Source organism: Mercenaria mercenaria, chromosome 10 (genome assembly GCF_021730395.1).
Source record: "Mercenaria mercenaria strain notata chromosome 10, MADL_Memer_1, whole genome shotgun sequence".
NCBI lineage: Eukaryota > Metazoa > Mollusca > Bivalvia > Venerida > Veneridae > Mercenaria > Mercenaria mercenaria.
The window spans coordinates 42,323,216-42,350,054 of NC_069370.1; the positions used below are offsets into that span (position 1 = coordinate 42,323,216).

The 26,839-nt window shown below is 30.9% G+C and overlaps 1 protein-coding gene across 3 annotated transcripts in view; it reads left to right on the forward strand.

Moving 5' to 3' along the window:
* The window catches only part of LOC123561802 (homeobox protein Hox-B4-like), an 83,020-nt gene that overhangs the window by 17,228 nt on the left and 38,953 nt on the right, over positions 1–26,839 (forward strand). For all 3 annotated transcript variants that reach the window (XM_053552927.1, XM_045354407.2, XM_045354406.2), the window contains exons 2-3: positions 21,599–21,635; positions 21,976–22,719. In XM_053552927.1, the coding sequence (XP_053408902.1) occupies positions 22,176–22,719 (544 nt within the window). In that variant the 5' untranslated portion in view covers positions 21,599–21,635; positions 21,976–22,175. The remainder of the gene's footprint in view (positions 1–21,598; positions 21,636–21,975; positions 22,720–26,839) is intronic.

Here is a 26,839-nt window from a genome sequence, read left to right on the forward strand (position 1 = left end):
ATTCAAATATACTGAAAATTATAAACCTTATAGTATATAGCTGCATTTTTGATTATGTTATCATGTTAGAGTTTGATTGAGCTGGCTTTCACATCAACAAGCAAAGTATTTTTATAATATTATTTTGATGAAGCTTTACTTTTAAATGATTCCTGTCTTTTGCTGTCGAGTGAGCAGAGCGAAAGAGGGGCGAAGCATGCGAGCTACAATGGACATGATTCGATTTTATTTGTTTGTTTTGGGTTTAACACTGTCTGAAAATGTATTAAAATTGTTTAAGAGTTAGGAAAAAAGAGGAAATAAGGTCTTCGAAAATATTTTCTTTTTTTTTAAAGTGCATGTATAAACTAATATAGGCCGGCGATTCGTTTATACATAATATCGTGTTTATCCATTAGGAGTAAGTTTTCATGATGACACGTCATTTTCATTATTTTTGTATAAATCTTCTGGAAATATGTTGCATATATCGATTGGTTTTATTCATTTATTATCGTCATATGATGTTAATCCAAATAATAAACCCTGGCATAATAAAATACGAATATGCAGCTGAAGAAACAATGAGTGAAAATGAAAACCACATGAGAAAATATACATATTTTTCTGCAAAACCTTCGAAACACATAAATATTCTTCATTAAATTATTAAGCAACGGTGTTAAGAAATAACCATTTCCTTTAATCTAACATATCTTCGTTAATACAGTTTTGCTTTACGACTTTGTAATTATGCTCATAAAATTTAGTCTTAAAATAACGTTAGTTCTCTTTTATGGCCAAATAATTCGTGTCCCGCTACGTTATTGCACATTTAACCGCACGGAATAAATTCCGACCAAATGCGATATGCTGATAGTTCTGGAAGATTCTAAAGAACTCTTGAATGTGTCTGTTTGTAAAAAGTTAAAGCCAATCTCATGACGTTGCCGACACTACATGAATTAAGACTAACCAGGCACCAGGATCGTAAATTAGTAAAACCTCGTGGTTCTGATAAAAGTGTAATGTTTTATATCCCAGGCAATCATGATAATGGGCATAAGTATGCAGCTATCTATCATTCGAGATATGCTCGGTAAAAGCCGTTTGGGGTACAGTTTTTCGAAAGCCGTATTTTGTTACCGTCAACACCATTCTAAATTTAGAAACATGTGTGCAGGAGAAACTGTGTAGGAGAAACATACTTCGAGACACAGTCATTTGTATTCTGTTTGAAATACAATGCAGACTCTCTATTTACTAAGTAAACATATTTTATTGGTCAGCTTGTAGCAAAATGCATATTTATACTTTGGTATGCAATTTCTATGAATTAAAGTATGGCCAGTCAAAGAGTCACTACTTCATATGCCATTTTTAGTAATTTAGAAAAAAAAAAACAAAAAAACATTTTCATCTGTAAGTAAATTACTTACACATGAACAGTAACTATAAATAAAAAGTAAGAACGGCAATATTTGTTTTGTATAAACACGCATTAGCCTGTCAAATGTGTAGAAATCTTGACTTACGCGTTATTCACGCAATACAATATATAATGTTCATCGGAAGAAATATTACGCTGGACAATATAATCATGCGATAGTCGTCACATGTCAACGTGAATAGTTATTATTTATGTTTTGTTTATATTTCAATGATATTTCTATATATTTTTTCAAAGACAAGTGACATGTCCCTTAAAATGCAGTGCTTGTTTTTGTTAGGACAGAACAACTATTATAGAGTAGAATATTGCATTCATTTTTTACAATATACGGAGTACAATAAAGAATAAAATATCCGTCAAAGATGTTTCTATTTAGAAATAACTAAATTTATGAAACAAACTTAAATGTTTTTTTTTTAATCAAAGCAACAGAATGAAAACAGAATTTTTGTATAAGTGAGTTGATACGAATTTAAATGACGTCATTACATTTTTTTTAAATGAAGGCTTCAGAATGGAAATAAAACAGTATTTGAGCTATTCTCTGGTATATACTAATGCACTGTTTTCTCTTGACTGAAAAATGTTACTTTACCTATCTCACTTTAAAAAAAACTCGCATATATGTCTTATTATAGTACAAAGAATGTTTCTATAAAATAAAATGTTAACGTTATTTTAACAAATCCAAATATCTGGAAGATTTTATCCATTTAAGATACTGCCATGCTTAAGTCAGAAATGCTTAAAGCAAATCCAGTACTAAAATAAATTTATACACATTATTGAAATAAAAAAAAACACACAGAATGTTCAACATAATTAAACAATTTCAAAACTTAAAGCCAAAAATAATATATCATTCATTCACATTTCTAATGCAAATTTTGACAACCGAAGTGTCATTAGTCATGTATTAAATAAATCTTGATGCAGTTTGCCTTTCAACCCTATTTACACCCAAATCTTGTCCCCTTGACGTTTTTATGTTCATGTAAAATTTATGTAGTGTAATTATGGCTACTTGCGTTCAACATTATGTTAAGATCATTGCATTTTGGTCCAATTTGAAAACTGCTCTATTCTTCAGATGTAGTGAAATAGAAAATAAGGGGACATAAATCGAGGGATGTACACACGGATAAAGGTCTTTAAAATGTTATAAAATGTTCGTGATGGAAAGCGTTAGCAATGAATAAGACATTTATGAATTGAAATACTGATTTCTTGGACGTTGGAATTTAATTGGCAGATGACGTAATAATCTGTTAAAGAATGTTGCAATCATTGCTTATTTTTTGTAAGAAGAGTTTGTAAACACCGAACTGGCTTATGCGAGGATATAAATTCTTTGTTCATTAGTATGTGTTTGAAAACTCGACAACAGATTCGACAATATATAAATTTTACATCTCGGCACATTATGCTGGTAATTTACAAATCAAAATATAACAGAAATCGTAATATTATAAAGAATTTAAGTTTTAAATGTTCAGTAAGAAATTAGCATTACATGGAGACAAGTGCATCCATATTTTATAAAATATAATTTATAATTCAGATTTATTTAAAATGACAATGAGGACGTTTATTGAACTATAACTTGCCCATAGTTAATGCAGCAAACCAAAAAACATCCATACATTATGAGTACAATTTATATAAAACCACGAAAAACACGCTTACTCAAACTAGACAGTGTCTTTAACACTTCCAAGCACTAGAAAATGCTCTTAATAGTTAAAGAAGATACATCAAAATATAAAAATGTTTAAAAAGAGAATAATAATGCCTAACAAATATCAAAACATATAATCAAAGTTTATATTCAATTTTATTGTGTGTGACATATAAAGCATAGCTGAAGTCCTTCTATTCTCTACTCCCATCTTTTACTGCATGATAACAGGAAGAGCTTTTGTTTAAAAAATCATTACTGCTTTGGTCTCACTGAGTCACTATATATTTTTCCTTTTTCATTTACAGTCTCACTGAAACCCAATATATTTCTACTTTTCATTTACAGTCTAACTAAATTCCTGTTTTTCTTTTTACTTTTCATTACCTATTTGACTGAGTCACTATTTTTGTGTTACTTATCATTTACAGTTCCACACATAATGTTTACTTTTTAAATTTCAAAAACGAAAAACACCGAAAATTTGGATGCATGCTTCTTAAGAAGCAATAGAAGTAATTTAAAAAAGCAATCAGCAGTCAATTTATGACATATTGCCAAAATCTAAATGGAACTAACGTATAAAGTTGAAATGGTTGGTTTAAACGGTGTTATTTAAAAACATCATAACATTATAATTTATCAGATTTTAATATGTGACAAAGGATCAGACCCGTACGAAAATGCTTATGCTGGATCGGTTTACCATATTATTGTCACTACTTTATCATCGACAAACCCTAGAATTATATGCAAAACAATTGTAGCATTTGTACATGTATGAGCAAACAGTTCTTGGGGGAAAAAATGCTGTCTTAAGTGATGTTACAAGTTTAAATCAATGAAAGCCAAGTAAATTTTATGTTATCATACAAAGGAAAGTAAGCAAAATTATGGAAGCATTTTACAGACAGTATTTAACAATTACATCCCTTAATTGAAAATAACAATCAAACAAAAGAAATCTGCCGGTCAGCCAAATGCCTTATTTGGTAAATGACAAAACAACAAACGAAGATCACTTCTAAATTTCATGTGCACTACAATCTTCCATACGACTTTGCCTCTGAAATAAATATCACCAAAACCATTTATTAATCTTCTCTAAAGCAATTGGAGAGTTCTTAAATCCCGGGGCTTTGTGAAACAGTTAAGAACTATATTTCATCAATGTCAGAGTGTATTATTTGCTTAAGTTTTCCTGTTCCAAAGTAAAAAGCCCCAAGCGATTCAGGCATTTAAATTTCAAAGCAATGTTTTTGGTTAGGCGACTTTGGAATGAAATCGTTGAATTTAAAACACATTTTTCACTGATAGAAAATTGGAATGGATACTAAAAGCAGGCGAATATCTTTAGAAAAATTCGCTGAGCAAATTGTATGGGAGGATGTTTCAAATGTATTTTTTATACAGTATCTGTTCTGGTAAGAGCCGATTCAGCAACAAAGGAAAACATGTCTCCGTTTTGAATCTAGTGTAAGATTAAAGCAATTTGTCCTGATCAGGTTTTTTTTCCTTTGAGCAAAATATGAAGCAGCTCCTCAATTTTTAAAAATGTATTGCTTTGCATACTACACATGTTTCAAAACCAGGAAAGGTAAGGGAGTAAAGTGTCAGAGGTACTGTTGAAATGAGGATCAAAAATGGACGTGTATCAAGTTTAGTTATTTTGCTTTTTCTCACGGTTTCATAATAATTTTTTTATTCCTATTGTGCATCAAACTACACATTTTGCCATATGAAACGAAAAACCGCCTTCAGAGCAAATATAGCACATTTTTGTTGATTTTAATGCTTAGTTTTAATGCGTTTTAGTATAAATTATCTTCCAATCTTCAGCGAAAAACACCCAAAACCATACGAAGCATTGGGCGGTCATTTTTTAAAGTATGAGAACAAATAAATCAAATACCGGTACATATAAATTTTAACAAGGGAGATGCTCCCGGATCTATTCCAAATTTTGAAATTGTAAACCCAAGTTAAAGCAACAATACACGTACAGTATGCAAGCTCTGTCTAAGCCACGCAATAAACGGGTATTGTAGAATTGTTGGAAATTACTAGTCTATTGGTGACTACTTTTGTCTTATCGGTAGCATGTAAAACATGTCTGGCATCGTCTAAAATAGAAGCAGACCCTGAATTTGATAAATTCTAGTCCTTTAAAATGTAGAAGTAAGACATTTTACAAACACAAACCAATACCGATCGATGTCTGATAAAACATTATTTTTGATTCCTGAGATTGTATAGCCTTGGCTATTTATTTTGAAAATATAGTGATGCATATCTTGAATATCAGAATCAGGCATTGGATCTGATCTTAGTGTGATCTTTGGCAAACCTATGAACTAATCAAATCTATAAGAAGGCCCTTCGGAAATATCTAATGCAGCCAAACAAAATAATAGCAGACTCGGTATGATTGAGTCTGTTCATGAGAGGTAATGGAAAGTGCACCCCCACCCTCAGCACCGGATTAAGCAGAATTCTATTACATAGTCAATGAATGGATTCCAAGATTCCTAAAGAACAGAAACTATAACAAAACTGAATCAAAGTACGCGGGGGAAGAGGGTGGGGGAGGGGGGCAGAGACATTTAACGGCCGCCACACGGCACATAAAGTTTACATCACCCTCTTTTAAGTTTTTTTTACAAAACAAATATAACGCTAGTAAACATTACCTGCCATGATAGACAAGGGTTTGAAATCAAGTGTTTTAATGAATGGTATCGACATTGAACACTTAACATGCGAAAATTCTTCCATTGAGCTTATTTAATGTGCACTTTATTTGTAGAACTGAATTTAACCTTTGTCGTTTGAAAGGAGGTATGCTTCAATAATGATTTATATGCAACAAATATTTCCATTCATCTGCTTGTTTAGAATAGCCTGATAAGTACAAAAATAATAATGATCACTGACTGAATGTCTGATTCATTTTGCGGTGTAGATTTAAAAAGTAAAAAAATATCATTCAGAATTCATTTCGTTATATCTTAACAAACACAAAAGTTGGAACAAAAAGGTTTTTCGCTCGGCAACCAATACAGGAAATTAACTTTTGCTTCGAATTATTACATTTATGTTCACTTCAGCTTACTACACTTTATTTATACAGTTTTGACGTAAATATGCAAACATTCTGGTAACGTTTTGATATACTGTAGCTATTTCATTTACAGACGTTTCTAAGAAAAACGCTGCAGGGTATATCAAATTGCTTGTGTACCATTTGTCTAAATTTCCTCAAAATATATTGTTAATTGTTTAAGTGCACGCACTTGACAAAATTGCAATATGCAACTACTCCAGCCAAATACAGCATCGCAGATAAAGCTACTATTATAAAAAAAACCCCTAGTATACCAAACAGACGTATATTGCCCAGTCTTATATACCTTGTCAATCTATTTATCAACCGACCAGACAGGCAATTAAAATGTTAAGATGCGCAATAAATATTAAAATCGTTTTCATATCATTTTACAAAAGCAAAAACGCTCAGCAAAGTTTTTGGAAGCCCTTTTGCAATTGTACGATGTTAATAAAACAGAGAAAGGATTATACTTGTATTGATTGACTCCATCGTTGTGGTCTGGTCTCGGAAGACAATTATATTGCTGTTTAAATTTCCGCAGACACATCATAAATTACAACGAGAACAAATATCCCATTTTATCGAAAACTCGAACGAATTGGTCATCTAAGTCCGAATGATGAGGCGCCTTTACAAATGACCGCCTTCCTGATCAAATACTGGGGGCCTGCAACTAATATGTTTACGGACAAGTTTTCAATTAAAGGGCTAACGTATCCAAATACATCGGACATTGCCATATATCATTGTCGTTTTACATTCTCCTATAGATGAAATGGGATTGTTGCTGTTTAGAATCTCCAGCTAATGCAGTCTGAGAACATGCACCTGTCGGTCTGGGTGCACGTAAATTTTATAATATGAATGGAAGTTTACAGACAAAAGGTCGCAGAAGTTATATATAGAAAGTAATATAAAAACTACATGAATGAAGAAAATTCCGGAAATATTTAATAAGTAAGACACAAATGCACAGACATGTCTGGCAAAACAAGCGATGTTATATAAAAGGTAGCAGAAGTTGAACAGTTACACTAACTTGCACATCAGTTACTGAAATTTGTCACAACACGTTTCTGGTATCATAAATATTATTAGATAAGACAATACAAAAAATCGTGCAATTCTATTGCTTTGATAAATCATTCGAATGCACCATCACGTATACTGTATTGATTTTACTGCATGCTGCTGGTGTTTTATGTCATTGAAACGTCAAAACATTTGTATTTTGGCCAATTTGACTTGTGCAAATAACGAATAACATTTTCATTTAAAAGCTAGCGTCTAAAGGTAGAAGACACAAATATAACGAAGTTTCCTAAGAGAGACGTATTTCTAATTCTTTTAAGGTTTTAGATACTAATTGTTCATTATCTCTTCTTCCTTGTTTTGTTATAGCCGTATGGTCGTCTGGCTACCTTTTAGTCATCCTGTTTTTTTTTTGTACCATATATTTTCCCTTGTCTAATTCTTATTTGGCCGTAGACACTTTCTTCTCTTATTCTCATATGGTCTTAGACACTATTTTTTCGTTTTTCTTATTTCATTATGTCTGGTTTCAGACACTTTAATTAAAAGACTAAAACATTCAAAGAAACTTGTATAAAAAAATGGCTACATAACGGAACTCTGTAGGCTAGTGGAGAGTTCCCATTTTCCATATATCGTCTTTTTTCTGTTATCGTTTCTATGCATGGTACCCTGTTTGTAATCTGTCAGGAATATCATTGGACCGACTTTCCATTGCAAATATTTTACCACTGTTTAAAACATGTATTTTGAAAGTAATTAAAGCTAAATAATTTATTAAGTGTTACAACTTTGAAATTTACGTAACGCAACTTCAGCTACATCGCCTCGTAATCTACAGTGGTGATAATTATGTGATAGTTGTACTGCGTTATGTCGCCACGGGGTCTGAATCAAGACAGCGTGCACATAGCGAAGTGATTTATGTTCATTTATATTCATTCTGAAGATAAAAAATTAACTCTGCATTTTAATATGAGAATAGTATCTGTCAACCTTTTTAAATGGAATGGCAAATAAAGAAGTTATCAATTCAATATTTTCTGTACATTTCCGTAATTACTAATACTCTGGGCTGGTTTGGCTCCAATATCTGTAATGTTTTGTAATCTATAACTCTCACTGTTGTCATATGTAAATTGTCTGTAAATATACTCTGTAAATATAAATATTTTAAAATGGAATTTAAGAGAAACTATTTCAAATAAGTCTTGGATCATATTCAATAATGTAATGCGTTTTTTAAAGGTGGTCAATCATATTTAAACGACATTTTATGACATTTTTTACTTTTTGTATATTCTGGTAGAGATTTATTTAAGGAACAAAAGACCCATTACATAGAGATAGATTCCTATTGGAAATGTATATTTTATTAATTTTTATAAAATTTTGTAATTACTCCCCTTTAATATGAAAGTATTTAAAAAGCTGGATATTTCTTCTTATTTCGATACAATTTCTCATTTTACATTTGCATTTGATAGACATATTAAGTATTTAACAATCCTAACCAAAAGGCAATCTTTAAAGCTGTGTGTATGTTCTGAATTCATTTATTTCCAATCTATCTTGGTTGCGCAACCAAGATAGACAAAGGGAGATAATAATATTTTTTCAAACTTGCATTTCTAATGAATAACAACTAAATACATAATTGTTAATGCAAATATTTTACAAATATATTACAATATGTCTAATATTTATACCTTTCCTTAGGCAAAGTACGTTTATCAAATTTATACTTATGATAAATTAACTCCAACTTGGTTGGGCAACCAGGATAGGAAAATTAATTTTAAAAAATACCTCCAGTGAAAATCTAACTTGTATTAAGCGTTAAGAGAACATAAATGGGTGTAAATGATCAGACATTAAAGTTTCAAACAAATCCGTTACATGGCCAAAATCTGATTATCCACCTTTAAAAATAACTATAAGATGTGATTACGTAACAGAAACTGAAAATGTTTACGGTGTTATTTATATAATTTAAGTATTAAAAATAAACCGTATAAAAAATCTAATTTTAGAAATAGAAAATCTAATGTTAGAAAGAAAAAACAATACACGGAAATGTCATTGCGTACATTTCTCAAGTACGATTTCAATTTGTAAGGAATTTCATTCTTAGCGATCTGTAATACTGATAGAATAAATATGGGTATCTCTCGTACAAAAATGGAAAAATGAAATGTAACCCAGGTGGTAAAACCAATTAATCAATTAATTAATCGTTTGACTACTTAAAGTTGTAATTAAAAGATGGTTACAGCAGAAAGTTTGTCATATTTCGAAGATTCGAGTCATTAAAGGTAATCCCCCTACGCCCACCCCCATTAAAGTTTGGCGAATTTTTTCAATATGTTCATTTCCACCAAGTTTGGCATATAATGTGTATTATGTTACTGAAAAATAATGAACTGATTGAAAATAAGTGTTAGTTATTGGTCAAACGTCAAGAAGGTTGATTATTTCGGAAGCGTTGCAATGGTGTCCTCCCTTTTGCAATATATTTTTGTTAATTTATTATGATACCTTGCAAAATATTACGTCAAATAACTCTGCACCACTAGTCACTTTTAAAGTACCCATATTTAATGGATTTTTGAAAACAATGTCAGCCATATTGTGTGAAGGAGTCGTTATAGGGCAAACTTCCCTAATCCCGCAAAGTTTAAGTCACAACCTTTATACATTTTGATAGAAATATAAGTTGTCAATGCTGTCACATTGTAGACTTGGAAGATCAATTTCACTCTATTATCATATGCCAGTGCTATATAGAATTACGCAAAAATATATTGCAAAATACTACTATCCTAGACCAAGTATGTATAAATTCTTGGATTTGATTCAATCTGAAAATAAAATGCAACTTTATAGATTAGCATTATACATGTAAAAATGCACTGTGTAAAGAGAAACTCTATTCTGAATACTATTACAAATTAGTTTTATACTGTTCATCCTCAGTTGATTTTGTTGTTGTTTACTGTTGCTGACATATAACTTGTGAAATACATAAACTAGTCATTGATCATGTGATGGTTTGTATTTGCAAATATGCTATGCATGTATTGCTGATGATGTACTTTGTACAAGTCACAATAAACTATATGTTCTGTTCTATAAACCTTTACGAGTGCTACTGTTGAAAAACGGCGTTAAACCCAAAACAAACAAACAAATTTACGAGTGCTTCCTAATACTGAACAAATTGATCATTAGATTAAATGTTTATTAATACAAATTTTCCAATACATTTGCTAGAATAGATTTTTTGTTTAAACAAACGCATTAACAATTCATAAGTTAATGTATACTTACATAAAACAAAACAAAATTGCCCGATATTTATTTCCTGCGGAACAACACATTATCGTTCTGGTTTTGTAACATCTCAGGTATTACTTACCGCTGTGATTTACAATGCAGGTTAATGAAAAGTGAACTCTTGATGAACGTGAGTCACATGCTGAAATATTTTCTATCTTGCTTGTTACGACTTTCTTCTTTTTCACAAAATGAGGATTGCAAAGAAAGCAAAAAAGCTCTCAGCTTGAAAATGATGAGTAATTCATTAGCATAACCTTGAAAAAAGTTTGTAGTGAAGCCGTACACAATTTTTGAAACATTGACCCTCATGATAATTTAACACAACTATACGAGAATTTTATCTAAGGAAAAAATAACGTTTTGTTGAGTTGATGGTTATCTCTTCCAGTATCAAACGCAAACAAAGCCTTTTTAAGACATTTTACCGGACCCACATCAAATATGGTGATGCATGTATGGTTATGTCCATTTGTTAGTTGCCTAGGTTTTCATGTATGCTGTATTCATAGAATACATACTAGTGGTCAATTCGGACGTAACGAATTTAAAGACTGGGCACTAAAGTAACTCTCTGTATTTCCAACAAGAATTTAAGATAAAATAAATGTTCGTTGCTAAAAATAGACTTAGAATAAATAACATGTTCGCTGCCACACATTTTGTAAAGTAAAGCTTAAGAGATTATAATGGATAAGAGAAATTATAATGGATAATTCAAGCAATTCGTTGCTAAACTTTTGTGACATTTGACATAAAGCATACAGTAATGCCGATAAACTTTTGCCAATTCTACTGTGACTTAGTCATTTAGAACTTAGAATCAGTGCAATATTTCAACATAGAATTTAATTTAGAATCTATTACATATATTTTCCATTCATTTTACAATTACAAATTAATGACTACAGCAATGTATAAACCTTTCCAATTCATACAAAATTGTGAAAGCTGTTTCAGTGACTTTCTGTGAAATTCATAAAACTTCAAGCCCCCCACCCCCACAAAAAAAAAAAAAATACAGAAGTTGTAATCTACCACTGATTCACGTGTGGGGGAAGTTGTCATTTACTTACAGATAACAAGGAAGTGCTGGTAAGAAAGCCAGAAAATCTAGCTAGAACCACATTTACTGTCCTCTATATCAAACTGAAATACCATTTGATGAAGTCAATGCAACCCAAACAAACCGCAAATATAATTTTGTTTTGCCATATGAATGAATAGGAGAACCTTTCACTGAAGTCTGGATTATTTGAATTAATGAAATATATAATAAAACGGAATGCAGTCATGTAAATAATAGAACACTCCGTTCGTAAAAGGTAATGGGAAGTGCAACGGGCCCCTCGTCCCCTTATAAACATTGAATGTACTCTATGATCCTAAGGTATCACAGAACTAAGAATATTATTTACAAATCATCAGTCAAGAAATAAACTGCAAGTTAACATTTTGAAAGTGAACCTGCCGTAAAATGAACATCTTGGACCGAGTGGTTAAGGTCGCTGGCTTCGTATCACCTGCCCACCACCGATTTGGTTCCCCTCTGTACCTCATTGGAAAGGTCGCCTTATGACCTGTATTATGTTGGTATGGCTCTACACCAAACAACAAAAAACAATACACAGAGCAAAACAGCCATATAGTGCAACCGCATTTTCTTGAAATGTCCATTTCTGTTTCAATTTTCTGTCGGTTAACTCCTACAGTTTTCATATTTTACTCTCATACAATATTCTCTAAATTATTCAGCATGGCAAATACGAATGGAAAATCGATTATGTTTTGTGGATTATTTTCATTACAAATGAGGCCTGGCTGTCGCGTGCTAAAGAAACGCTGTTATCGCCGCTTGGGATCCATATGATCGGCGTTGTTCAACTGTATCTATTTACTTATGGAATAAACAATCTATGACACCGTCATGAGAGGACACGGCTAATCTAAATCACGAAATACGTATTCATAATTTGATATCAGTGTCTGAAAAAACTTTAGCGAATGGTGTTATCAGTAGTGTATATCATGGCCTTTTTCGAAGAGTTAATGAGGCTAAAATGGTCGCAAGTTGGTCAAAGAGACGACTGAAAGAGAAATAATTACCTGTCAATTAAGATTTTCCTTCCATTCTTACAAATTGATTTTCATACAAGTAGACAATAAGGTAAAATATTTCATTCATAAATATTTATTCTAGCTAATAATCATTTCAATATTTTGCCGAATGTACAAGCTAATTTCATTCTTTTTTTTTTATATTACTGTGTACACCAACGTAAGCAGGGACCACTCCAAAACGTAGTTTGCCAGTTGTCTTTAAATATCAACACATAAACATTCTTGCGGGCTAATTGGCCTGGTCTTATCTACATTTGCAAGCTGGCATGACTTATGCGCACCTTTACCCTTGTCTATCTTTGTTTTTGCCAGCGACTTTCCAGTTACGCTTGACTTGGGCAACTAAATATTTTTCTTTTGCCAGAGGATTGTTCGTCTCCAAAAACTGACAAGTTGCTTCATCAGAATCAATTATGACACTATGACACATTTTTGTTTTCAATTTATGTGACCCCAGTGTTGCCGTATCCACAGTTCTTTATTATTTTCATAGTTTATGTTTGCACGTACATAATTACAATATTTTATATGCTTATGAAATCAACCTATTTTTTTGCATGGCTAAAATATATCGTAAACGGTTATTAAATACAAAATATATATCTTGTATAATAGTGTCATGACGATTGCCGTCTACGTAAATTTGCTACTTTCATTTGCATCCCATTGTAATAATATTTCATGTACGGATGATAAAGTCAAAGTAAATATCATGTTCTGTTCTGTTCTGTTCTGTTCTCTCAAATGCACGTTAATTGTCACATTTCAAACTTTTACGATTAAGAAAAAACAATATTTAGTCTAAACGAAGTATTTCACATCTATATGTAGATTTCAAACACATTACACTTATCTATTCGAATTAAATATATTAAGCATGTATAAAACATGTACGAAATTAAATGTGTCACAAATTGAGACTTAATGAAGAAGCAAGAGTATGAGACAGATGATTTATCAACATTAAAAAACGCTTGATTTATTCATGTTTTATCTCATGCGTAAAAAACAGAAATACAGCAAACGAATCATTTTAAAATATGACAAAAAAAAATGAACCTAGTAAGATGTGATATATCTGCTAATTTTGTTGACATGTATCGACATAGTTAACATAAAGGATAGACAGACAAACTGAGAATCACTTTAATAGTATTGTGTATATACATTAGTTCTGTAGATGCCATTTAAGCCACTCTCTTAAAAGATCATACATATCTCAACAATTTTATAAAAAAAAGACAAAGCGCGTACACCGGATCTAGATTACATCACTTAAACGTTACATAATTCTTGGATGTAGGAAAGCATTATTTCAATATTTTGGTTTTCTATTTGAGGCCCAGATAGGCGTTGGATATCAATTCCCTAGTCTTCATAATACAAATGATAATCTATTACTTATTACATTTTGACTGTGGCAAACAGTGTTTTATGTACCGTTAAATTAATTGTAAAACGGTTTTATTTTGGTTTGGCAAGATGAAACAACAATAACTATATACATGTATGTTTTGTCTTTTTTCTGGAAATCAACATCAACCAGCCTTCAATGATTATATATGGTTATACAAGTTTTCTGACTGGTAACACTTCTGTATTTTCCGGAATGCTTACAAAATCTTACTTTTACATTACTTTTTACTATACCTAGTCTCTATTAACAATAACTATACATTGAAACTGTATGCTTGTAGAAAGAAGTATTCTTAATAACCAGTTGGTGATTTTCATTATTGCATCTTACATATTCATTTTGCAATAATCTCGGTCAGTTTATTTTATACAAGTAATTTTTTTTTTTTTTTTTTTTTTTTTTTTTTTTTTTTTTTTTTTTTTTTTTTTTTTTTTGAGGCCCAAATGGTAACCCCGTTTATTATCCCCGTAAACTGGTATAATAGGGGTCGGAGAGCCATCCACCTATTAACCTTACAATATATATGGTTACAATATACAATATGAAATTATGAAATAATACAATACAACAATATATATTTTGAACCTTACAGTATGTATGTATACTATGAGATTATATAGTTCAACAATGTATATTTCTAAACTCCAGCAAATACAAATACATACACAGTAAATGCATAAATGCATAATTATATGATATATATGATACACATGATATTTACTTGATATTAAAACAAAACCATACATATTGGACTTTCTCAGATAATTCTCAGATAAAATGGATTTTTTTGTATGGAGGTGGCCCTCAGATGGACCTCAAAATTTTTTTTTACTGAAAAAGAAATAAGAAAAGCTGCTGACCCCCCCCCCCACCCCTCGAAAAAAAGGGGGGGGGGGGGTTGAGATAAAAAAAATGGGGGTGGGGGTACCTTTCCCTGATATCGTCAAGTATAAACCCTTTATTTTACATTAGGTGTGGGTAATTTGAAAAGTAGCAAATGTAAGTATTTTTATACAAATCTGTAAATCTACGTATTAAGGTTTGGTCATATATTAAGTTTTTGAACCAGTTTTGACCAGTTTTTATCAAATTTTTGATACTCTTTGTTAAGTTTAGCTATATATTTCAGTGTTATGAATTTTTGTTTTAAATATTGAATAAACAATGAAATATTTAGACAATGTACACAATTTTCTTTAAACTTCGACTTATAAATGTAATATTTAAGTAGCAAAGATATAAAATTTCCTTTATAGTTATCTTTAGCATATGAGAAAAGAAATTGCTTTTCTTGTATATTTAAGACTATTTCATATTCATTTTTTATCCAATTTTTCACTTCTGTTAAATAATTTTGAACATATGGGCATAGGCTGAATAAATGTTCAATCGTTTCTCTCTGATTTTTACAGTAGGAACATATATTACTGTCGCTTTTTTTAATGACATATAAAAACGTGTTTGTAACAAGTATGTGTTGATTTATTTTAAACTGAAAGTCTTTTAGCTTTACTTCTTTTATTGTCTGTAGATTTTTACAGTATTCCTTAAACTCTGACTCGGTAATTCCCATTGTTTGTATCCATTTATTTGGTACCATTATACTTTTCGTATCAACAAATGTATCATAAAAAATACGACTCCCTTTCCTTTCTTCAATCAACTTTTTTAGATAAGGGTTTAAATACATATTGTTTTTATACTGAATTATATCATTTGCGTTTTGCCTTATTTTGTTTTTCCAGTCTATGGGTATATTCGAAATAATGCGATGTAAATCTAAAAAGGTTCCATTTATTGTGTAATTATTTTTCAGACTTTCTAAATTCAAAAACATTCCCTCATTATCAAGTAAATCTATTACATATACGATATTATTACGATACCAATTCTCTATGTATTCCGTTTTATTTCTGAAATGGTGGTTATACCATAAAGGCGAGTACAGAATGTCTTCTAAGTTGCTGATTTCACACCGTTCAATAAATTTACCCCAGCTATTAAGAACATTTCGCCAAAAAGGATTTTGTATTTCCATAGCGAGTATTTTTGAATATTGCGATCCTAAAGAAATAGTCTTATCAAATGAAAATCTCAAAAGAGAATTCCATGTATCACAGTTAAAAATAGCTAATCTTCTTATCCAGCTAATTTTAAGGCTTATAATAAAAGCTTTGAAGTTTACCATTCTCAGTCCTCCGGATTCTATATTTTTGACTGCGTTTACTCTTTTTATTTTATCTGGTCCGTTATTCCATAAAAAGTTATAGGCAATAGTTTCTAATTGTTTAATAAATTCATCCGAGGGATCGGGGAGTGATATAAATATGTAGACGAACTTAGATAAGACGAGGGATTTTAGAATACTTACTCTTCCAAAAAGGGTAAGTTTTCTTTTTGACCATACACTAAGGATGTTTCTACACTTCAGCAAAATTTCAGGTGCATTCAGATTCCAAATATCATAAACATTTGCAGAGAAACGGACACCAAGTATTTTAATGGGTTCTTGACTCCAGTCTAATGGTTGATCAGTGCATAACTTAAGTGCAGAGTTTCTTAATGAACCTATCCAGTAGGCTCTTGTTTTATCAATGTTTAATTTTAAACCTGACATTGTATAAAAGTTATTAAGTGTTATCAAACAGTGTCTTAGCGATTCTTCGGACCCGTTTAAAAACATCTGGGTGTCATCGGCATATTGACTGACTTTATATTGTTTATACGGCAAATTAATACCGACAATACTGTTATTTCGTCTGATCATTAGCCCTAATATCTCAGAACATAAAATAAATAAGTAAGGAGAAATTGGGTCTCCTTGTCTGCAACCCCTTTCAAGGAAGAAAAAATCAGACAGGTGACCATTTTGTAAAATGCATGTTTCACTCCCATTTTGAAATAAACGTATCCACTTCTTAAATGAGTTCCCAAACTTAAAGAAATCTAAAGTTTTATGTATAAATGCCCATGAGATTGAGTCAAATGCTTGCTGAAAATCTATGGAGAGCAGCAAGCCAGGTATATTTTGAGAGTTAGTTTCAAACATGATGTCGTAAATAAGTCTGATGTTTTCCCCAATAAATCTACCGGCTACGAAACCTTTTTGATCTTGATGAATAAGTTTATCCAAGACGCGTTTTAATCGATTTGCTATCACTGTTGATGCTAACTTATAAACCACATTTAAAAGAGAAATTGGTCGCCAGTTTTTTATCAAACATCTATCTTTGTTTGGTTTTGGAAGACAGGTTATGACCCCTTGTTTCTGTGTTACTGATAAGTTGTTTATATTATAACCGTGGTTTAATGATCTCAAAACAAAATATGCGATGTCTTTCCAGAAAAACTTAAAAAATTCAACAGTATATCCATCTAACCCAGGGCTTTTGTTATTTTTCATATCGTTAAGGGATTTGCTTAATTCACTTATATCTAATTCACCTTCTAGTTTTAAAGACTCTGACGGACTTAATTCCCTTGGATTATTTCCAATGATATTTACAAGTGGCGTTTCTTCAACATTCAGATAATTTTTATACAACTTTTCATAGTAACCTTTTTGAAAGTTTAAAATATCTTTAGTATTAGTATAGTGAACATTGTTTTCATCAATAAGTTTATTTATTGTTTTGTTTGTAAAATTTCTGTTTTCGAGATTGAAAAAGTAGCTCGATGGCTTTTCTCCTAAATTTTCGTATCTACATCTTGACCTTACCATCACACCATCTATGATTTTTTGTCTTAAAGTTTCTAATTCAGACTTTTTCTCTTGCAGTTCCTTAATTGCATTTTCATTTACAGTCATGAAATGTTCATTGACATATTTTTCTAAATTTTCGATATCTTTTTCTAGATCTATTTCTCTTTTACGTTCTCTCTTCTTTTTTTCCGAGCAATATTTTATAGTTTCACCTCTAAGTATAACTAAAAACGTTTCTAAAAATAGTTGATCATTGATATTTAATTGAACCTGTTGATATTTGAAAGAATTATCGTTTGTATTATCCGCAGTAAATTCGTTTCGTTCGGTTTTATGTTGTTCAATTAGATCTGCTAACGTAGTTTTAACTAATACAATATAATTTTCATCTTTTAAAAGGGAATTGTTAAACTTCCAGTAGCCTTTTCCCCGTAGGTTATCATTAAATTTTAGTGTTAAAGTTATGCCATTATGGTCCGACCTATAACCAGGAGTGATATTTGAATCTATTGCAAAATTCATAACACTGTCACTTATTAAAAAAAAGTCGAGTCTTGACTGTTTCTTATTTGGATTTAATCTTCTCCATGTGTATTGTCTTATATTTTCATGTTGAATTCGCCAAACATCTACAAAACCACCATTTTCAATAAGATTAGTGACAACTTTTCTAGCTCTTTGATTATTGACTGAGTTATAATTTTCATAATCTAAAGTAGGATTAATAACCAGGTTCCAATCTCCACAGATTATGATGTGATCATTTCCAATATTATACATTTTCTGTTTAATATTTTCATAAAATTCTGGTTTATCTTCGTTTGGACCATATATGTTTATTAAGGTCATCCTATGTTTATAAATATTTATATCTAAAATAAGGTAATTTCCATGTTCGTCTTTAAAGACGTTTTCCACGTTCTGTTCGAAATTATTCTGTAAAAGTATCATTACACCCCTTCTATTACTGATGTATGGACTAAAATATATATCGTTCCCCCATTCAGCCTTTACGTAATTACACATCTGTTTTGTTATATGTATATCTTGCAAACAAATAATATTATACTGTTTCTTTCTTACAAAATGAAATAGATCTCTTCTTTTCTTAGTATTTCCCAAACCCTGGCAATTTTGCGAAAAAATCTTTACATGATCACCTGTTAGGTAATTTGAAAAATGACTGTATCCAATACCCACTACTAAGTAGAAAGTTAACAAAGCGATAAGGGAATAGGTAACTTAAATTTCTAATGTAAAAAAATAAATGGAAGAAATGAAACAGATGACTGTCAGGAACGCCACGAAACTTGTGACGTAAACAATACATCTTAAACAACTAAATACTGTACAGAGAAAACTAGGCACAAAGCGAAAAACAAACATGTATATAAATACTGACTGACAATGTATAGTTCTACGTTTACATATTATGAGAGTTTTTTTTTAAAAATAATTCAATATAGGCCCCTACTACTAACACAACTTAATATGAAAGTAGTAAACAACAATAAACAACAAACAGTAAATTCTCCGTTGGTTGTCAAAACGAAACAATCGGTTTCACTTTCTTAACAAATTTTACGGTTATTTCGAAACAAGAGTTTATAAGATTTGTCTTATGCTATAATATTTTAACCTATCTAAACTATCCGGTACCAAGAGTTTTTTTTTTCTATTAAGCTATACTTTACTTTCTGACCTATAAAGTACTACAGCAATTTGATTGGTTATTCCGCTCACACCTTCGTTGTGACAACAGGTGACAGCGTGTAAAGGTATTAAACTATCCTTTACTTTTGACATATATCTACACTGCTGCTAGCTTTCGATTGGTTGTTTTGCTCACACCTTCATTTCGACAACGAATAGCGTCGCTTGAATTTTATTGGGTTACCTGTATTTATGACCTAGATCCGCGACATACTATCATAACATACTGTAGTGTAAATATTTATACCACGTGTTACGTGTTTCAATGAAATATTCTTCGACTTAACACTAATAGACAAAACTAGTATTTAAATACGGATGCAAATGTATCCGTTTGTTTATAATTAAAAATAAGATTTACAAAATGAGTGAGTCGTGTGTTGGTGTAACCTTTAATCTGTGTGTTATGACTTTAATGAAACAAATGGATATTTACACAACTTGCAATGGTAAGTTCCTTAAATAGTCATACTAATCTTTCATGATTAATTATACAAAACTGACTTCTAAATTTATCTATGTTTTGGTGGGTCGTGCCAAAAAGGACGATCTTGCAAATTCTTCGTCTTAGTCTTGTTTGATCCTATGGCATTAAACTATGTACATGTATTTATATATAGTGACGTAAATAAGAGTAACTGACAATAAGTTAGATTAACAAACAAGTAGTTCACGATCGCCAAAGTTTTGCATGGCTATCACAAATAAGATTATAAAACGTACTTAAAGTTGCCCATTTCATACATGTATTTCAGATGACAATGTACATAAAGTTTGAGTTTCATTTTGTGTAACTGTCAGTAAGCATTCAGTGAATGTCTCTTCTTTTCCAACTGTCATCTGCAGATCTCCTTACTTCCAAGAATACAGAGAGCCCCTTCTCCATAATCCTAGTTTTCATCCCTTCATTTTTCCTTATGTTAAATGCTTCTCTAGCTAGCATTGCTTTATACAAGTAATTTATATATTGTACATTTTATGAATGTAAATTATGCCATTATAAACTTAAGCCAGAAAATTAATACAAATAACCTTATAGATTGTTCTCATAATAATCCCTTCTTGTATATTTTACATAAGGATATAAAAACACAAAACAGTTACTGGTACTGACAATGAATAATTTGTATGAATTTCCTGCAAATGTTTCAGCGTTTGGTTTTCGTGTTTTATAATCAAATTTAAGGTTATGTTATTTAACCATAACTTTAACCATAATGTCTGTCCTATCACCATTTTAATAATTCATCAAACATTTTCTAACTTTCTGACTGAACTGGCGCAAACTATCAAATATGCACAATCTCAGTGAACCCTTACTTCAAATCTACATAATGTGTACAATATAAAGTTATTTTAAATTCAGCTTTATGCAAAATATAGCATGTCTTGAAATAGTATTATCAAACACAAACTTCTACAATAATATTATGCTTCATTCGTACAGTAAAATTTCAAGCAATAGCACAATTGCCTTGCTCCTACAAGAGTTACGCTATCAAAATATTGAGACTCATTCCCGCGTATTATATACAACATATCCAAAATTAAGAATTGCTGGGATCTTTTTTTTTTTAATTTACAAAACCTAAGAAATTCAATGCCAGTTACACACGGCGGGGGAATGAAAAATTAATCGTTTCATTCCGGTAAACAATAAAGTAGGTTTACCGTCTAAAGGTTACCAAAGCGCACGTGTTAATATATTTTGATATATTATAGTAATTTCTTTCGGAATGCGGGGCTGTTTTCAGCTACTGACTTCAGTTTTCCTTTGGATAAAATATAATAAATTGTGTTGTGTAGTTTCTATTAGTCGTGCTGTGTGCTTGTTATAAAAATGTTGTGTTATATAGGGATTAGAGTACTTGATGTTTTTGGATTAAGAATGATAATCTCTTCATAGTTCATTATCAAGGGAACATGGAATTTGCGTAACTCTATAACATTATTTCGGCTATATGTTAAATGTTTTACATCCTTGCAAAATACGTTTTGAATATTCTACATCACAATTTTCTGTCAGGAACAATGTTTTTTTTTCCTGTATTTTTCAGGACGGTGCCAAAGACTAACAACAGATGCAGTTGCTAGGTGAGAACAATTTTCATTATTAATTTCAAGGAATGGTATTTAAACAAAATAAGATATGGATATAACACATGACCATATTCAAATAGAATCAAATGACAAACAAAACAAGTTTAAAAAAAAACAACAACATTTATTATCTGATGGATACAGAATAAAATATATTTACTTGAAATTTACAATCAAAAGCCGATGTAAAGTTAACGAAAACACTCCATAATGTCAACATTCAGATACATTTTTCAGTATCGTAAATATTGGTAGGTAGACTTATTACAATTTTACTCCACTAAACGTTACAAATCAGACTGTTTATACAAACCTTTTATATTCAAATTTTCAGCGTCTACTGTTACACGAAACCGCTTCTAGACGATTCGCTATTGGCTCACGGGAACACGTGTTTGATATTGAATGTTTTAAGTGGTTGAATCTATTTGCCCGTATGAAAACATTGGAGTCATCAACATCAACATAATTCATTCTAGCTCGCCGAACCTTGACAGCCGGACAGCTTTATAGTAGCAATTATTCAATAAACAGATGAGCTCATATTTTGTGAATTCTCTCTCTACGTGTTACGGTCAAACTGCCGGGTTGGATAACTGTGCCGATGGAAACTTTTACAGGAATGTAAATTATCCGCCATCGGGAGCGGTTTACCCGGCATTCGCCGGTGCGCGTTACCCGTATGTGTCAAAACAAGAAAGATTAGATGAACAAAATGGCGACTACTATGGAACTTCAAGATTAAGCCATTTACCGCCAAACAGTCCGTGTTCTTCACCTCAGAACTTACACACAGGATCTCATACGCCACAGAATGTGCATCCTATACACGCGGACAGGTCAAGCTGTAGTGTTCGAACAAATTCAAATTCTGGAAATGCATTCTTTCCGAACGGTCAAATGCGAGGTGCTGGAGGAGGGGGTGGGGAGGAAAGTAGGACTCCGCCACAACAACACACTCCCCCAACTCCAACACATACTCAAGCACATGGACAACAACAGAATTCCCCGGGGGAGCAACAAAACTATCCCCCACCACATATATATCCATGGATGAGGCGAATGCAATATAGCCAGGGTGAGTTTTCTAATTCAGACACATTTTGTGATGTGTTTTAAATTTGTTATGGGATATTTTGACATTAGTAGATGTGTATAGTGAACGGCTCATTAGCTATCCTCTTGGCTGTCCCATATTTTGTATAAAATGTTAATTTTGTGAACATGTACTAGCGGTGGTAAATATTTAGTGACAACTTTCGTTCTTTTTGTATTTAGTTGTTTTTGGCACATATACCAATTCGAGTAATTTTAGTTAAATTGCTTAAAATGTTAGTCTTTTGCATGGTTTAAGGCAACCTACACTGTAATTAAAAGCTCCAGTGGTTAAAGTGACGTTTTTATGCTTGTTCAATTTTACATGTGTATAATATCACGTTACATTTTAATTATATACTTTAACTGAAATTCTCAATTTAGAGCCCTTACTGCTTAATGTCATGAAACTAAATTTGTTCCAAAATAATAAACTGTTCTGTCCTTTTCCACCATTATTTAAAGAATTTTCTGTAAGCTAACTTCCCCTAGTAAACCTCCTGCAACAACTTTGGACAAGGACAGACAAAAATGATATATCAAGTTATGAATTATTTATGAATGAATATAAAACAATCGATGCAGCTGAATATGTAATCATGGAATACTTAAGATATTTCACTTGTTTAAAACACAAACATAAATAAATAAAACGGCATCCTTAAAAAAAATAAAAAATGCAAAAAGTTTTCTCCATGGCATTCAATTTGGTACAATAAATGCATGTGTATTTTTCTAAGGTGAAAGCACATGAAAGATAAAATGCAACAATGGTCTTTAAATCATCTTCAGCTCTGAAAATAAAAACTAATGACCAACATCACACAAACATATAAACAATCAATGTGGGACACGAAAGTCTAAATGACCTTTTACTGATTTCATTCAGAGCAAGAAAACATACATTACAAATGTAGAATTGAAAAACAAAAGCTTGAGAAAATCTTGAAACGACATACAGAAATCTATGTAAATCCAGCAAAGTAAGAAATTGAAAAGACAAGTATGAACTATCATGACATAGCAGTAATACTTTTACAAATCTTTACACAAATTTATCAGAATACGAACCAAAACATTAACACGGTGTAGCTATTTTAATGTGTATGCGATTTCAAACTAATGGCGTATAAACTCTATCTTATACAGGCGTATAACTGACGCCATTTCATTCAGAAGATGTTAATGAGCATAGCCACATGTTGTAAATGTTTTGTAGCAAATAGCTGGGTTGATCGACAAAAACATAATATAAAAGCTAGTTTTCATTAATATTTTTGACCAATATCTACCTGAAAGAAAATTTATCTAAGGTTTTTTTCGAAAGGGAGACATAAAATTTGCTGTTTTAAATTATTATTAAATTATTATTATTGTAAATTATTTTAGATAATACATGTACATTGTATGTAATGTTTTTTATTCGATATGTTAAATATTTGGAATTGTTATTCACAAAACATGTATACATGTTAATTGATGTATGTTTATGTATAGCTATTATATATACAACATTTGCATTTCTACACTGATTAATTTATAAATGAAGGTCTGTTATTTATGTTGTAAACAAATTGCATTTAGATTTTAATGCAAGAACATTTCAAAGGTGCTTGATGAAAAATATATAATTTTAACAAGATTACTTTTAAAAAGTAAAAAGAAAAAAAACAGGAACAACAACACAGAAAAGACTTATTTTGGCTTGTATTACTAACAACAATTTGATAGAATTTGTATGTGTTTATAACTGCTATTTACAACAACTCGACAAAAGCAGATAATTGGTGAAAAACGTTTAGTGTATTTCTATCTAATTACATAACACAATAGGCATAGCCTGGAAATGCGTGTTTTGAGCCGGAGTTCACGTTAAAATATGTTCATCAAAATTAAGTGAATGTGGATTTAAAACTTTAAAAGCTTTTCTATTAATATTTGATACAGTATTCTGTTTTATGTGGACTTATTGTGGAGACATGCTGTATAGATAGTTTGTAGAACTTATGTGACTCCTAGTTTGTCTACATCAAGTTATTTGTTTATTGTAATTATATCTTTTCAATTAAGAAGTCATATCAAATCATCTGGAAAACTGTATAACTTATACATTATGTAAGGACTTATGTAAGGTACAAAAACTTAGTAGTGTCAAAAATCACATGCTACATGCACAAAGCAGTCAGCTGCTTGACACAGACTGACACGCATTTCACTGTTTGATTAATTCAATATTTCTAATTTATATATATACAGATAACGGTTCTCTAGTTCTAAAACTAGATCAGTTATAAATGAAATTAAATTAGAAACAAAGTTTACAAAACTAATTTACATGTATGATTGATATTGCATTGAAATATAAGTCACCTATATTAAAAATCCTTAGTCCAAAGGAAAGGACTGTTTACAACTTGCAGTGAGTTATAAGATGCAGCTATCTTTAAAGCGCCATTTTTGTTAATGTTAAGCCTATTTCTTATATTTTTGTGTCAAATGACACACTTACATACACAAAACAATACATTATCATTAAGATAGAAATCTTTACCGTTTGAAGTTCATCAACATTCAGCAAGAATACACACGCGAACCTTTCAGAACCGCTAAAAAGCAATTACAATATATCGTCTAGTAAATCAAGCCTCGTCATATTTAAATTACATTGTGTCAAACGGTGATATATATGGTGACAATGTTCTTAAATTTAATTTCTCCAGGGTTGAAGGCAAAAGACTTCTATCTGCTCTTCATATGTAAAGTGCAATATGTGATTTCACATGTTACATATATGTTTGAAATTTAGACTTGTGTATTAAAGTGTTTTTTTTATCTTTATTAATCCCTTTACAATTCAAAATATTTTATATAATTATGTTTCACATTTGGCCTTTATAAAAACTAGAAATGTTTATCGAATTTGAACTTAATCAAGGACTTCATTGAAGTGCACATTCAGGCCGTTTATCAGATATGTTTGTATCCGGAATTAATAATTTCCAAACCCGGTTGATATTTTTATTAATCTTTACAGGATTTGGTACTTTTTTCTTTATTTATTTTTGGAATTAAAGCTTTTTTCTTAGTATCTGTATAGTATCAATTAAATTATGCATCACGTTTCCACAATTTTTTAAAAATACAGTTAGCATAAATGATTAAAGAAATATTTCTTTATCTATTTTATTACTTCCAAAATCAGATAATATTACTCTTGTTTTTCACCTTCTGAAATAGCATGATATGTAAATGTAGCGACAATATTTTCATTTTTTTATATTGAAATTAGACTAGAGATGCAAACACGGGAATTGTTATATAGCAGCGAATAAATACTGATGCATGAATTGTTTTGGCAAAAAAATTCTTTAGTGAAACTTTAAATATGCTACAGCAAATTGATTGTATTCATATTGTTTTTGAAGAAATTACTCAGTAGAATATATCGGACCACAATATATCATCAAAATCCACACTAACATATCAGCATTTGATTAAGTAATATCAAAATGTCTTCAAGTATATAGGGGATATTTATTTGTTCGGTGTAAGATCGAAATATCTTTCCTCCAGTGTTCAGAAGATGCTATATTTTCACGAGTGGCGTTGCATACAGTGAAAATGTAAAGATATTTTGATCGTGCATTTATAAAACACTGTTCCGTTTCATTTCATGTCTTTTTCAGTGTTTTAAACTTTGTTCCAGTGACAAATATATTTGATATTTTTCCATTGGAAATACATTTGGAATTTTCACTCCTAAATTATCAGACATACTTTGCTTTAGTATTTCAGTAATTCATAGAAAAACGTGTAATAAAATAATTTCCCAATAAAAAGTCCTACCAATAACGAAAAGAGAAATGTACCATTATATAAAGTCTATCAAACGTGTTTTTTTTTCAAACATACAAAACCACCAAAAATATTTCCGTACGGCCATCTATAACAATAATATAACACGGCTTAGGTATAAAATTAATAAACGTTAAGGAAATGAGTAAAATAAAGTCTTAGATTTACTTCTACATTTTTAACGTTAGCTTTCCTTTAACTATCAGAACCATGGAATTAATCGAATATAAATACTGAGTAAACTTGAT